The following is a 16,098-nucleotide window of genomic DNA, read 5'->3' on the forward strand; positions in this document are numbered from 1 at the left end:
AGCTGTCCGAACTAGGAGCCTGAGCCGGAAGAGGGGAACCCACAGAGTGGGTGTCAGTCGGGTCTAGACAGTCTGCTGATTGCAGATCCTGAGAGCAGGAGGAGCCAACCACCTCTCTCAGGAGCCAAAGGATGCTGCTGCCTGGCCGAGATAGTCGCTAGCAGCAGAAGCCAGGCGCCAGGTGGCGAACCTTTCCTGAGACCCAGAGGAGCCCGGGCCCGCTCACTTGCAGACGCTGACCCACTCGGTGATTCGGCATTCTTCGCAGACCACGAAGCAGCACCAGTGGAAACGGCAGTGGCAGCGCTCACTGCGCGTCTGGCGCAGGATGTTGTGGCCGCGGCCACAGCACATGCTGCCGCAGCCGTCCGGGCCCGAGCTGCTCTTGTTGCACAGGCGGCCCACGGTGCCCGCCGAGTCCAGGCGAGGCTCGCGCTCACAGAAGTCGGGCGATTTCTCGAAGTAGACCAGGTCGGAGTGGCTGGCCCTTCGGCGCAGCCCTGGAGTGCCGGGAGCTGGCGAGGGTGCCCCCGCGGGGCCGGCTCCAGCTGGCCCCCGTTGCGGTTGTGCGGCCGGATGAGCGTGGCGCGGTGGAAGCGGTTGCGCAGCAGCGCCCCCACGGCCCGAAACTCGGGCGTCACCTGCCAGCACGTCTTGAGCTGACAGCTGCCTGAGGTGCCATGGCACTTGCACTTGCGCCGCATGTTCTCCATCACCGCCTGCAGAGGGAGGCACCGAGAGGGGGTGAGGCTGGCAGCTAGCGTCCCAGCCCTCCTCCGGCCACAGGCTGGAAACCGGCTCCCATTGTACAGAAGCAAATACTGAGGTCTGAATCTGGGCCTGAGAACTAGTTCAGGCTCTACGGCAGCCCTCCCACCACCTCCATCTGGCTAGGCCCTGGGGGGGAATTCCCTCCTTCGAGCTCCTTCCTTCCTCGACAGCCTTTCTAGCAACTGCAAGGGGGCCCTTTGGGTTTGGGGGTTCTTGCTTCCGGAGCCCCGGGGCTCCTAAATCTTCAGGGAAATTCCCTCTCCCTGGAGCAAGGAGATGCCTGCTCACCTACATCCCAACCCCAAAGCCTTTGGCCTCCCTCCAGGTGGTGAGAAAGGCCCCCTTCCCCCGCCACCCAGCCTCCAGCTGTGCCCTGCAGCTCTTTGCGGGGGGGGGGGACCAGGTGTGGGGGAGAGGACAGGAGCTAAGGAGATATCCCCCTCCCGTTGTATCAGCTCGAGCTTACTCTGTTCATACTGACTGACAACAGGTGCCAAAGCATTCCCTGAATGCAGAACAGAACCCAGACAGCCGAATTGTCAGCCCTGTGGGAGCAGACGAGTTCCCGAGTTCCCGGGGAAGCCTACTTGCCCTTGCTACTCACTCAGTGCTCAACGTCTTCTTCAATCTCCTCCCAAAGAACCCCTTAGTGTTACCCTCATAGACACCCCCCTGGGAGCTGTCCTCCATGTTCACCACCACCACCCCACCCTACCCCACCCCCCGCTTCAAATACTTCTAAGGAAAGCAAAGATCTGGGGTCTTCTTCGAAACTGCTCAAGGCCACAAGCAAGAGAACCTTTTGCTCTGGGCATTGAAGGGCTTCACAGCCCACATGTGTAGCCTGTAGTATCGGCACCACGTGGGAACCGCCCCCCCCTCCCCAGATTCCACACCACCCCCCCGCAAGCTTCCTTAGGCCAACAGCTCCAGAACATCTGCTTCCCACGGGCTGCAGCCATTAATTAACCACTTTAACAAGGACAAGGAGGAGGCCCTGTTGGTCTGGGTTGGGGTGGTATCAGGAGCTTGGGAAAGGAGCCCCATGCACAGGGCATGGCTGGGTGGGAGCTGGATGGGACCTGAGGGTAAAACATGCCTCAGTTCACCCTCACCCTGAGCCAAGGTGGAAACTGCTGAATCAGCTGTAGAGAGGGCTGGTGCACCTGGAGTGGGCTAAGAGGCCAAGAGGGAAGGAGCGTGTAGTGAGAGGAAGCCAGGAACTGGGCTGAGCAGACGGGGAAGGGTCAAGAGGAGATATGAGTTCCATTGACTGCGAATGGAGCCCACCTCTGTCACTTCCCCAGCTCCGGCAAGCTTCTCCATCATTCTGTGCCTTGGTTTCCAGATCTGAGCACATACTTACTAAGAGTGTGGACGTCATAGGTAAGTAGTAGGTAGGCTGATAGATAGCTCAGGACAAATGCCTAACGCATGGTGAGGTGTAATAAATTCAATCTATTGTCCTTTTCCTCCGTTGGGTGTTTATGTGTCTCTGTGTGTATTATTATTGGTGGTGTCACTTTTACCCGAAGGAACTTTAAGGTAGTGTGAGCATTCCAGAAAAAGGAGAAAAAAGGTAGGAAGCTATAACAGAGGTCCTCAGTCGACAGGAATCCCCTGCTGGGAGACTGAACAGAAAGCTCCAGACTGGTGATCTCAGGCTCCTGGAGCCAAGAAACGTTTAGAGCTCCGGTACGTGATGGGTGATCTGGTTCAATGTTCTGGCTCTACAGGGGAGGGGATTGTGGCAGCCCAGGTCCTGAATGCCAGCCTACACCTTTCTCTGTTGGTCATCAGAGAAAATGGGAGGAGCAAGTTGTTGCGTACGGGGCTGTTTCAACTCTATTTCCCAGGTCCACTGCAATGCTCCAGCGCACAGTAGGAGGTCCCCACAGCATTTTTGCTGGCTGAATTAAGAAAGGGCTGTGAGGTTACTGGGAAGATAGGGTGATTTCTAGAAGGAGGAGCTACCCCGAGTGGATGCGGAGCCTGCTTAGCAGTGGAACGGTGACTGTGAATCTCACCTGCCTGCCGACACGGTTGTTGTGGAGTCTCATGCGCGCGTGAATGTCTCTGTGAGGCTCCCGGGAGTCCAGAAAGTCCTTGGAGAAGCGTTCTCCGAAGCCCACATCCGGGCTGCAGCCACCCCACTCCCAGGAGTCCTGCAGGCCTGGGCTGGCAGGGGGCAGAGCAGGGTGTTCTGGGACCCCGTGGCTCAGGCCCTTACCGCGCTGCAGCGCGTCCAGCTGCAGGCGGTGCAGCTTCCGACGGAAGGCTTCTTCGTCCCCACGCCTGGAGGCGTCGCAACCGCAAGCCTGTAGTTTACCCAAGGCGCATGCGTTGGACACTGCGTGCACCACCCCGGCAGCTGCGATGGCGTAGGCGAAAGCACTCTCTCGAAAACCTGTGGCAAGGGGTTAGAGAGATGTCTCAGCGGTTAAGAGCACTGGCTGCTCTTCTAAAGGACCCGTGTTCAAATCCCAGCACCCACAGGCAGTTTGCAACTGTCTGAACTCCAGTCCTTCGGGGATCTGACACCTTCACACAGACATACATGCAAGCAAAATACCAATGCACATAAGATAGAAATAAATCATTGAGGGAAAAGAAAACCTGTGGCAAGACACTGGGAAAAAATGGTAGGAACGGCTGGGGATATAGTTGGATGTAGATGGCTTACTAATATGCTGTGAGATTCAAAGGGAGTGTAGGGAGTGTAGGGGGAATGAGGGGGCAGGAATTACACGCCCTTCTCTTTTTCATTAACACCTCCTTAGCAAGCTTGGAATGTGTATGTCTAGATCTTTCCTCCAGGGCAGAAAGTGCCTGGCAAACACATTCTTTTTCAGATCAGGAACTTCATCTATTACCTTTCACGGTGATACCTGTAATTTTAAAATAGCCTGGAGAAAGAGGATGAAGTTTAACCCAAAGAGTACATTACAAGCGATGGAATTCCAGACCCCGGGAGATGCCAGTGGGCAGCAGGCTAAGATCATCTACCCCAGACTGTGGGTAGCTGTGTGCTCACTTGAGGCTGAGCCTGGGACCCTCCCTCCCTGGTGGTTTTCATCCTGGTCCACAGAACATGGCTGAAAGAAGTGAGTACCCTCTCATATTCCAGCCAGCCTGCCTACTTTCTGTCTTTGGGTCTGCTGGTACCTTCTGAAGGAAGGGTGGTGCAGGTGAACCCAGTGTCCTAAGTGGCATCTGGCATGTAGCAGGCAGGGCTGCAAACTGAGTGGGAAGACAGATTCTGCTTCTCATTAGAGGCTTAGGAGGCAAAAGAACTCTCTCTGATTGAGACACTCGCAGGGCCCTGGGATGTGCTAACCTGGCCCAGTGCCTGTTTGTCCTGTTTTCCTCTTGGGTACCCCAGCCTGAGCCATCTCCTGAGAGGGCCCTGGACCTCTACCAGGAGAGGCCTACTCAAAGAGGTAGGTCCGGCTCTCGGACCTGCAGGCTACTTCTTGCTTAGTCTCCATTGAGAAAGTACTAGCTAGAATCAGCTTTTAGTACAAGCCTGTACCTAATCTCTGGACCCTGGAGGCAGCAGGCAATGAGAGAAGCCAGAAGAACTGCCTTCACAAAGTGAGGAGTCCATCTGTGCCATAGACTCCTGTGGAAGAAACTCAGAATGTGTCAGGAGGGTGATGGCCTTGGAGGATGCCAGAGGTTCAGAAGAAACAGGATCCTCCCACTCCAGCCTCAAAGACTGGGAGGACACGTTTTCAGAGAGACTTTACAGGCTCTAGAGAGCTACCTAGGACTAGATAGAACTCCTAGCTCATTCCTGCCCTACACCGCAAAGCTATCTCCTCTTTTTGCCCAGACAAAAGATAATAAAGATTTCATGGGTGTTTTAGCAGCTAAGATCTGATTTCTGCAACCATATTGCCAGGGTTTCTAATCTTGGATCCTCTACTGACCAGGTGTCAATAATGGTATGACCTTGGCCAAGAAACTTAATCTCTTTGTGCCTCAGTTTCCTTCTCTGCAAACAAGTGTTATCTAGCTAGCTGTTGTTCCAAGAATTGAAGGAGTTATTAAATTTAAAATGCTTGGAATGGTGTCATACTCATAGCAAGTACTGCATAAACATTGCTGTTATTATTAAGGCGTTCATGCAATTTGCTACATTTTTTTTTTTTTTACATCACTGTTTTTTGTTTCACCCTGATCAAAGACAGAGCCTAGCAGCTCATGACCCGTGTCTAGAACACATCATTTGGATTGGTGGAAACCTACAAAGCAGATTCATTTCTCTTTCTAGCTCATGACATTCTGGTAACATTTTTCTTTTTTTTAAGGGGCACAGCTAGGACCAGACAGGAGAGGATGAAGATGGATCTGCAGCCTTCAAAGGGGATCTTGGAACTTGGCACAAGCTTCAGGGGAACAGAAACTGCTGTGAGCTGGTGGAGCCTAAGGGTAAAGGGTAGACCCAAAACTCCAGGACATGCACCCTGCATTTATCCCCTGCCTTTTATCTTTGGAGCTCTAAGCATACCTCTTACTGCTGGGAGAGAGAGTCATCAGCCTGTCTGTTTTAGGACACACGACAATACTCAGACCTCCAGAGGCAGCCTAGACCTCAACACCACCCCCTCAAAACACACCACACACACACACACACACACACACACACACACACACACACGCATGCGCGCGCGCACACGCACACGCAAACACACACTGCAAGCTTGGAAATCCCAAAGCCACAGAGGTTATGGAGCTGAGCAAGGCCCCACTTAGCTCTCTTTCACCTCCCAGGACCAACAATTTTCTGCTGAGGGACATGGGCTCCCACTGAGTCTTCCTGCTGGGAAAGAAACCCAGATATCCCAATTTCCAGTTCCTATGACTCTACGCAGTCTTGGCATCAAGTCCATAGGGGTGTTCAGGGGCAACTACATCTTCAAGGTTTTGCCATGGTGAAGACAGGCACGGAAGAATCTGGAAAAATGTTAACTCACCACCTTAGAGGACTCTGTACCCCATGCAACTCAAGATGCCTTCCCACGACATGTTTCTGACAGCTGTCACAGCCACGTGTGGAGGTGGCCAGGGCGTGCATGGTCACTCTTTGCTCTTAGCATCCATGCTCAGAGAAGTCCTGCCCACTGGGTCTGCCCCAGCTCCCATTCAGGGCCCCAGTTTCGGTCTTGGCCCCAACTGTCTGGGCAGATGCAGGCCCTGAGCCATCTGGCCAGCTGGAGGGGGGAAAGGGTGGGGCCATGACCAGCTGGGCTGCCCGGAGCGGGGAGGGGGGGGCTTGTTAAGATGCACAATTAGCCGCCCTGCCTTTGATCTGGGACAGAGACTGCCAGCATCTAAGTGGAGTCAGCTGCTACTATAGGCCGCAGCCAACGGCCAGGAAGGGGGCCGGGGGAGTAGGCTTGGAGGACAGGGGAGTATGAAGAGAAGATGATTTAAGGGCCAGTGGGAACAAGGAGGGGCCAGGGAAGCTTAAGCTCTGCCCATTCAAGTCAAAGAGGGAGGAGGGGAGAACAGAGGTCTGGTCCCCATTCACTCCTTACAAATCATCTATGCAGGCTCCTAAGCCTGGGGTAGGGGAGAGAGAGAGAGAGAGAGAGAGAGAGAGAGAGAGAGAGAGAGAGAGAGAGAGAGAGAGAGAAGAGAGAGAGTCTTGTGCATATGGGAAGAGTTAGGCAGGATACAGAGTGGATGTGTTTACATAAACATAGGTGTGTGTGTGTGTGTGTGTTCTTCACTTCTTGGAGTACTTGGAGAACACTCTCATTGCTCACCTCTGGGCATGGTGGGCACTAGCCTGGTAGTTCAGGGTACAGTATAGAAGAGGGCTGGGCAGGAGCTCTAAAGTCAGGTGGACTGCGTGGAGTCCTGGCTCTCCTGCTCATTTATAAACTGTGTGACTAATAACAAATTACCCAACCTCTCTTAGCTTCATTTGTAGAGATAATAATAGGACCTACCAAGTGGGGCCCATTTGAGGACCCTAAAACATGGATACCATGTTTTAGTACAATGCCCAACACATACTACGTGCTTAAGACATGTTGGCTAATTTATTGGGATGTCATCAAAATACTAGGGCTTTAGATGACCCTGAGATATGATTATCTGTGCCTCAGTTTCCCTATCTGAGTGCCACTACATTCCCCAACCCCTGGATGCCTGCTCTGAAAACCATATTCTCTGAAACAATGGAGAAAGAAGGAGCAGGCTATGGCTACTCTAAGTGCTGATTTTTCTGGGCTGGGATCCCGGCTTGCTGGAGGATGTCAGGCCCCTTCTTTACATTCATTTCCAAATGTGGCTGAGCCGTGGGGCCAGCAGCACCTAACAGTGGCAGCTCCCTGGACCGGCTTTGTGAGTCTACCACACTCTCCTCTAGTGTCTCTCTGATCTCTCACTCCTGGCACACTAGGACTTAAGCCCAGGCCCTTTGAACCCCCTTCCTCAAATCTTGTCCTCTCCTGAGGGACTGATGGAGGATTCTCTGTTCATCCCCTAACAGGTGTTATGGCCAGCTCCCAGGCAGTCATCAACCTGTCTGGGTTCATACTACAAGATGCTGAGGGTACAGGTGCCCTTGTCATTTAGGTCATTGTTGCCCTTAGGGCTGGGCAAAGAAGCTAGCATGATTTTAGGGCCCTCTCACGGCTTTTTCCCCCCTCACTCTGTCAAGCCCCTTGGAGACTCCTGTGCCCGTCCCCATTTGCCCTCTGGACTGCCGCAGCTCTCTTTGGTTAGGTAAAGCCTGGTTGTATTCCTGGGCATTCCCCTTCATACCTTTTACCCTCTCTGCTTCCTCAGACCCATCTGTCCAGTTCAGTCTCTCTTTGGGAAGGTTTCAGGAGGGTAATGTGGTAGTAACAGCACTGCCAGAGGGAAACTTAAGGAACCCCCACTTATCCTCAGCAATCCTTCACATTAACTATGGCAGAATATGTTTTAAAATAACTTTCCTTGGCAGCCTGGATCAGAAGGGTCAGCCCCTGATAGTACACTGGTGTGTGTGTGTGTGTGTGTGTGTGTGTGTGTGTGTGTGTGTGTGTGCAGAGCCAGGTCGACAGGCTCCACAACGATCAGGATGAGATAGAGGAAGGAACCAGATAGCCAGGGGCTGGCCTCCGCCAAGAGATGCCTGCTGGGATTCAAATTATTGAGTCCTGGTGAAGAGGGCCTAGAAATGGACCCGGAAATGAGCCCAAAGGAGCTAGATATGAGGGCAGGCTCGGTGGCAAAGGGGGTTGGGAGGATGGCAATTGTCTTTCCAAAAGCCCAGAGCCGTCCCCACTAAGAAGGGAGAGGTAGAAATGAGGTGTTGCAACGGATTGGGGGGGGGAGCAGAAGCCACTGAGGTAGGGCGGGGTTCCTAGGCCTAAGGAGAGAACCCAGCCCCACTGGCTGGCGGAGTCCTGGAGCCACAGTCCCGCCCCCTCTCAGCACTCGGTGCCGCCCCGCCCTGGCTAGCCCTGGCAAGTCTCCCCCTCCACCCTTAACCTCTCTCCCCACCGTCCCCCCAGCTCACCTCCCGCTTATTAAACTGCAGGTGAACCCAGAACACCTGGCCCCGCGCCAAACCCGCGCGCGGCTCCAAACTCGCCCCTAACCTCCAAAGACCCCAGGTCCTTTGCTGGGTGGCAGTGGCCTGATTGGAACCCCATCGGGACGCCTGGATTCAGGCTAGAGAGATCATCAGGACTGGAGGGGGGGCATTGAGGCCAGGGAGAGTTAGCCCAGGTTCGCCTCTCTGGGGGTGGCAGGGGAAAGACCCTCGAAGCCTTGCTGCGGAGCCCCCCGTGTGCAGAAGTTGAGGCTGGAGCTCAGGAAGAAATGCAGCTGTGGGGGAAGAGTAGGTGACCTAGCAACCCCCCGGAGTGGCAGAAGGTGGCTCCTCGGAGGCGGTGAGCACCGGTCTGGCCCAGCTGGAGCCTGGAAGATGCTGAGACCTGTCTGCCACTTGGTGTCAGGGAGCGCGGGCGGTGAGGAGTGGGTGGTGGGGTGTCGTGCAGAGGGCGTGGAGCAGAGGCCTGCTGCGGCCAGGGGATCCCTTGCAGCCATGCCCCCCCCCCAACTGTCGGGAAGGGATGATCTGACGGTGCGGGGCTAGAGGGATGCGAGCGCGGGGCAAGGTGTGTGTGTGTGTGTGTAGGGGGGGGGGTGGAGTGTGCTCTCCGAGAGCGGCGCGGAGCAGTCTGCTGCGGCCCGCGGGGATTAGTTCGCGGCTGCATGCTGCCACACGCGTCGGGCTGGGCTCGGCCGGGTAGAAACAGCGCCCGAGGCGCGCGGGGGAGGCAGGAGGGAGCGCGCAGGGGCGGGGCAGCGGCCTGGGGCTGAGCAGGGGGAGGCTGAGGTGTCCCCTAACTTGGGGGCCCAAGGAGCGCAAGCTCCCTCCTGAAAGGGAAAACAACCCTGATTAGGTTCTTTCTGCAGTTGGGACACACAGAAGCACAGGTCCCTTGCAGAAGCCCTAGGCGTTAAGGCCATGCCCCTCCTCCTCCACCACCAACCAGACTCGCTCGAACCCTAAGGAACCAGGGCTACCAGGTCTCCTCATGGTCCTGACAAACAACCGAGAGAAGAAACTATATCCAGTTAGACAAATTCAAGCTGCAATCTTTGCCCCAGCAGAGACCTGACTCAAGGCCTCCTCTAGGAGGTCAGTGAGAGTTGAAGCAAGTGGAGAAAGTACCTGCCACCCACAGCTGAACCGTTCTGGGGAGTGTCTAGGTGGGCCTGGGTTATCCAGAAGTTGGGGACAGAACCCAGGCAGGGCTGTGGCTCCTCAGAGCACCGAGGGAAACGGGTTGACAAGACTGTTTGGCTGGGGGGGGGGCGGGGAGCGGGGATCCGGGTCCCACTGCTCACAAGCAGGCACACACCCAATGCTCTGGTTCAGAGAGGCTTGGGGAGGGGGACAGTGAGAAGGAGACACAGACCCAGCCACAACAGGCAGGGCCTCTGCAGGAGTCCAGGCCACTCACCTGGCCAGGCTTCTCTGCTTGGCTTGTGTGGTGCAGGGAGTTCTCACCCTCTCTTCCCCTACACTTTTCCCCTCACAGGCTCTCCAACCTTCCTTACTCAGCAGAGGGTAAATGGAGGAAGGGGTCAGGGATATTCTCTGAGTCTGAAGCATGAGGTATGGAATAGAGGGGATACAGTCTAGTGGTCAGGCATGGAGTCTGCCGCCCTCAGTCAGAGACGCTTCCGGCCCATGTTTCTGCCCCCACTCCAGATACTTTTCTGAGACCAGAAAGAACATGGCTTGCAGAATACAGGGGTGTGAGGAGATGCCACCTTGAGCGTTCATTAGGGATAGCTAGCAGGTTCTGGGGTACAGGTCCCGAGTGGGAAGGGACAAGAGTTTAGAATGGGGAGCAGCTACCTCTACTGAAGATAGGACTCTCGTAGGGGACTTTGTTCCGAGTCTCCAGGCTGGAACAGTTCCAGCGCTGGTCCCGGAACTGATGCTGGCACTCGTGGATGGCGATCTGGATGCCCTGGATAGCAGAGGCGGCCACGTCAGGGTGACGCACGCACACCTCCATCTGCCGCCGGCTCAGGCCGGGCAATGTCAGGCACACTGTGTTGGCGTTGAGCACAGGCTCTGGGGGTAGGCGGAGGCCCAGGATGTCGTTGGGTGCTGACCTGCAGGCATACGGGGTGGGGTGGATAAGCGTTTTGTGGGAGACTGTGAGGGCCTGTTTAATAACACACATTCTGTCCCACAGGCCATAATCACTCTACCCCAACCCCTGGTTCTTAAGGTTGGGCCCAGGAATACATGCCTTTCCTCATCCACTCCGAACACAATCCACCCAGCTGCACACCCATGAAGGTAAATATATGAACTCGGTATTTTAGAAGTTCATCCCCAAGCACATATGCCTCAAAGGGTGCCCCAGGAGTCTACCCCAAAGCCAGGCTTCAGCAAGCAGCATTTCTTCCGACATGCTTCTGCACACATAATGGAGGAGGCAGAAACCCAGACACACACTTCATCAGACAGTTACAAACACACACACACACACACACAGAGACACATTCACACATATGCTTGTCCTAAGCTCTCATAGTTACACTATATTTATGAAAACTTCTGGTTGCCCAACCTAGCTTACAGGAACACACACACACACACACACACACACACACACACACACAGCCTTTCAGCATCAGTCTCTCACTTGACCCCACCTGAGATGGGGAAACCCCCTTACAACCCCTTTCCTGCTCCTGTCTGGGATGATCCAAAAGGGGGAAGGAGGCAGTTTGAACTTATTCTTGGAGTGGGGGTGCATTGCCCCCAGGGTGGAAAAACTCGTAGCTGGCACTTATTCCCAAATACCCACCTCCGGACCTAGCTGCACCATCACCCACCTGGGCACTGCCCTATCTCCCTGGACTGCCCATATCCTGTCACCAGTCCAACCTCTTCCTTGAAGGTAGCTCACTAACTTTGATTGGACACCAGTACTTTTCTGTGACCCTGTCTCCCCGCTCACTCCAGGGTCCCTTCCCCAGCAAGAGCACCGGGAGCAGAGCGGCCCCCGGGGGTCCCAGCTCTCCAAGAGGGCGGAGCATGAGGTGAGGGCTCACCTGGGCACAGCGGCAGCCAGCAGCAGTAGGAAGAACAGGAGCGCCCAGAGCTCAGGCCGCGGCTGGGGCCGGGGTGGGAGCCGCAGCCAGGGGTGAGGGTGGGCGCTGCCCATGGCGCGCGGGCCTTGACAGGCCAGGAGTGGGGGGCTCACAGCCCGGTGGGACTGGCGAGCCAGGGTCGCCGGCGCATGATCGGCAGGGGTGGGGCGGCTGCGACACACACAGCTCCTACTCAGGTCACGGCTCCCGCAGCAGACGGCGCCCGCCTCCCCGCTCCATGGGGCAGCGCCCCCGGGCACCGCCCTCGGGGGGGTGGATGGGGAGCGGGCGAACCGGGCACCTCCTGGCACTGGGGTCCAGGGAATTTCCCGAGGCCCCCTTGCGACAACTCCTGGTTTCTCTAGAGGGTAAGGGGGGGGCCCGGAGGTGCAGCGGGCTGGGGACTCGAGGCCGAGGTGCTGGGGAGCCCCCCCCCCAGCGCCGCGCTGCAAGCCTGCGCTTCTGAGGGTGTGCAAGGCGGGCGCGGTGGGGGCGGTACTGTCTGGCCCAGCCCCACAGCCTGGAGAGTGAGTGACTGTCCTGGCTCCAGGAGCTCTGCCCCCCCTCACCCCCATGTGTGTCTAAGGGTTCTACCCCAAGTGACGTCACGACAGGGGTGGCGTGGTGCTCGTGTCCCGAGGCCACTGAGTCCGTGCTGTGTGTGTGTGTAGGGGGTGGGGGGCGCGTGCAGAGGGTGAAGGAAGGAGAGGCACTGGTGTCTTGGCTCTTGGCACCCTGCACCCGGAGATGTCGGGGGGCTGGTCTGTGTGTTAACCAGAGGTGTGTGGGCCTCACTGAAGCTGAAACACAGCTGCAGGCGAGTGTCCCACCCCACCCCAGCACACACCTGCGGGGCTGCAGGGGAGAGGCCGGCCCCTCCGTTCGGCCTTCTCTGCTTCTAGAGGGACTTCCCCCTGCTTGCCTAGAGAGACAGGTGTGTGTGTGGAGGTCCTGGAGAGGGGTTTGGCCACCTCTGGCTTTCCCTTCGCTTTGCCCTGGGACCTTCCAAAGGCGCTCCTGGAGTCACCCACCCTCCGTCTCTTACGAAATGAGTAGTGGAGGGCCCACTTCATCTAGTCAGTGAGCTACCCAAGGCAGAAGGGTCAGGACTCTAGGAAATGCTTGTTGGGACCTAGGTGCCTCGGGATGGCTCTAGCTGGGAGCAGGGATTAGAGAACCTTCTAATCAGAAGTGGGCAGTCAGAACATTTTATTCAGACGACTCCCCCCCCTTTTTTTTTATTTCACAAGAAAATACGGAGGCCCAGAGAGGCCGTGACTTAGGTAAGGTCAAACAGCAAATTAGACAAAGCGCTAAGGTGGATTGACTTCTGAGTCCCACCACACCAGCGTGTCCCCTACATGGATGCAGCTTGCTGTACCGAGGGATGCTTTGAGACTGTCCTAGTCCTGGTCTTGGTCCTACAGGGCCTGTCTGAATAGTCCCTTGGGGTCCCTTCCTTCTCTCAAAGCCCTGATTGAACACTGGTCTCTGCTTAGTATAGGACATGTGTCTGTGACCAGGAAAAGGGCCTGGGAACCAGAGGCTTTGGCTTCTGCTTCTGGTTCTAACCTGGGTCGGGACAGTGCATCTGACTCCTGCTGTGTCTTCAGCATGGTCCTCTGTGAAATGGGCACAAGTCTCCCATTCTTTTTTTTTTTTTGGGGGGGGGGGTGAGACAGGGTTTCTCTGTATAGCTTTGTGCCTTTCCTGGATCTCGCTCTGTAGACCAGGCTGGCCTTGAACTCACAGAGATCCACCTGCCTCTGCCTCCTGAGTGCTGGGATTAAAGGCGCGCACCACCACCGCCCAGCATACAAGTCTCCCATTCTACACACCCACATCCCTCACGTCCCAGGGCCCCTCCTCTCTCTGAAGAGAGGCCCTCCTGGCTTGAGAAGAGAACTGTCATTGCCTCTGGGCTCAGAGACAAAGGGGGCCCGTTCCAGGAATTGACCATCCTCGGAGAATTGAAGGGGAGGTGCCTTTCTTGCCCCCAGACTGTCAGGTGGTGGGGGTGGCCTGACCAGCAGCAGGCTGGTGACACACTCTCCCTCCTCCCCCCCATCTCTGCCCGCAGCCATCGCAGCTGTCAGGAATTAAGAGCTTGGAGCTGCTGGGGGTTGGGGTGGGACAATGAGAACGCAGTCTGGCTGGACAGCAGGAAAACAGCCAGGGGCAGGAAGCAGCCGGTGTCACCAGTGCCTCGTTTGACCCTAGCCCCCCCAACTCTCCCCGCCGCCGCCGTGGTGCTGCAGGATCAAACCAATCACCTGATACTGCAGTAGGGTCCGAGACAGGAAGGAGGCACAACCCCAGGACAGGCATCTGCAGGTTGGAGAATCAAGTTCCAACTGGCTGGTGGGGAAACTGAGGCCCAGACTAGATTTGGAATAGACTCCACCCAACCCAGGCAATGAGGCCATATTCAAGGTGCAGACCTCCTTGCTCCTCACCCAGTGCTCACCCTAATGTATCCCACACTTGAAGCAGCGGATGTATCCCCCAGGATAGGCTATTGTGGGAATATTGATTCTAGATCCTAAGGTACTGAATCAGCTTTTCCCAGGCACCAGGCCTGGGATCTTCATTCATAACCTTCTCCCAAATGTTTAGAGGAAACTACCTTTGGAAAATGCTGTTGGCCTGGAAAGCAGCTGGCTGTTTCTCCTTTTAGCCTCTGTCTGAGGAAGGAGAGGAAGGGTCTCTGCTGCAGGACCCATGGAATACAGAAGTGCAAGGGGAGAAAGAATTTTTCCCCACTTTGGAAACTCTGGAAGGCAGTACTGATGCCTGTAGCCTGTGCCCCCATCTTGGGTCTGGCCCGAGGTCATGAGGCCTAGCAATGCCCACATGCATAAGAGACAGACTTTGGCCTATGTGTAGATGAAGCCTAGTGTGCATCTGGGGCCCTAACCTGGATGACCTATGCCATGGCCAAGCCTCTACCAGCACCAGCAGCCCCCCAGTCTCCATCCCAGACCTGCCCTGCGACCTGGCCCTCAGCCCAGCCCCAGCCCCCCGCAGCCGCCTGCCAGAGACCACAATTACAGGGGCCACTGGGGGTGGGGGTGGGGAGCTAGGAGGATGAAAGGCAGCTAGAGAATGATTCCAGCTGTGGCAGCTCTGGGGGAGGTCTCACACGGAGGGAGGGAGGGCTGGGGGAGGCACAGGGTGAGAACAGGTGGGACCCTCACAGCCCCAGCCTAGCCCAGTCCAGTCCTGCTCTGTCTCGATGCTCAGTTGGAGAAGTTGGTCTGGGTGAAGAAAAGAAGGAAGATCTCTAGATGGATAAGGGGCCCCGCCTTCCTGGTGACCCTGCCTCAGCAAGGTAAGGGGAAGCAGCTCACGGCTTCCATGTCTCCAGCTTCCTAATGTGTGACTCTCAAAGGGAAAGAGAGATGAGTTGGGAGTCCTTGGCCTCCGACTCATCCTAGGCCTTCCACTCAGCCTTCTCACCCATCTGCTATGCTCTGCCTTTTCCTGATGCGGTCACACACCACACACATCTGGGGTGCCTCTGTGCTCTTCCCCTTTGCCCAAGTTCCACATGTCCCCCACCCCTCAGCCAGCAGGGGACCTTGCCTGTGCCTGGGGCTGAGCATCTGGATGAGCTAGGGAAGGGGATGTCGGGGGGCACTTCTGAGCAGCGCAAGAGCACAGCGCCATCTCTGCGCTTACAGAGGAGCAGGTTGTGACTGCCAACCATGGCTTCCTGTTCAGCAGCGTCACTCTTTAAGTTAGGGAGTTCCCAGACCCCTGTGGGACTTGGGGTCTTAGACAATGGATCCCTGCCCTGTGACTAGCAACTTAAAGACCTCAGCAGAGCTGGGCAGTGGTGGCACACACCTTTAAGCCCAGCACTTAGGAGGCAGACACAGGCGGATCTCTGAGTTTGAGGCCAGCCTGGTCTACAGAGCTGGTTTCAAGATAGCCAGGATTACACAGACAGACCCTGTCTAGAAACACCCCTCCCTGCCCCCAAAAGACTGCAGTCTGTTCTGGGCTCCCGCCATGTGCCAAGAAGGTCTCAGACAGCCCAATTTGGTGATGGGGTCACTGAGGTACAGACAGGTTAGCCACTTAGCTGCTTAGCTGACTTGGCCAGGACCTTTTTTTTTTTTTTTTTTTTTCTTTTTTTTTAACTACATCTTACCTTCTTTTCAACTTACTTGGAGTGGTGTAGATTCATATGGTCTGCTTTTCTGCCACATAGAGGAAAATACTCAACAACATCATCCCTACCAGAACCAGGCAGTCATAGAGACACAGACTGGAGTCCCAGTCCTAGGCCTGGTCAACCTAGAGGTTGCAGACAGCCTGAGACCCCAGCGGCTTGACCGAGGCTGTCCGTGGGTCTCTAGCCCTGCCTTCCTGCTCTTGAATTCCCCAGACTTCTCCTCTGGCAGCTCTCTCCGTCCATAGAGAAGTTGGACTCTGAGGCCCTCTGGTGGTCTATTTGTGAAGTACAAGACATTGAAAAAGCGCTGGGCTGAGCGGGCCTTGTTAGCGCCTGGGTGACTTTCATAGTCTGCACCAGGCTTTGGGTCTGCATTGGGGAAGAGGAAGAAGGGAAGAGAAGGGAGGGGGAGGAAGAGGGAAGAGAAAGGAAGACAGGAGAAGGGAGGGGAGGAGAAGAGAGGCACCGCAGCAGCACCCTCCCAGAGCTCTGGGAAAGGCAGATCTGTGACTATA

General features: G+C 56.0%; 1 protein-coding gene across 1 annotated transcript; it reads right to left on the reverse strand.

The window, feature by feature from the left end:
• Positions 1 to 203: 203 nt before the first annotated feature.
• Positions 204 to 11,828, reverse strand: Wnt10a (Wnt family member 10A). Its single transcript, XM_028893077.2, is given in 5 exon segments — positions 204 to 536; positions 539 to 719; positions 2,799 to 3,178; positions 10,151 to 10,413; positions 11,365 to 11,828. Coding segments are annotated over 5 exon segments (1,251 nt in total). The 5' UTR covers positions 11,478 to 11,828; the 3' UTR covers positions 204 to 222.
• Positions 11,829 to 16,098: the final 4,270 nt, after the last annotated feature.

The sequence above is a fragment of the Peromyscus leucopus genome, chromosome 13, assembly GCF_004664715.2.
Source record: "Peromyscus leucopus breed LL Stock chromosome 13, UCI_PerLeu_2.1, whole genome shotgun sequence".
Taxonomy (NCBI): domain Eukaryota; kingdom Metazoa; phylum Chordata; class Mammalia; order Rodentia; family Cricetidae; genus Peromyscus; species Peromyscus leucopus.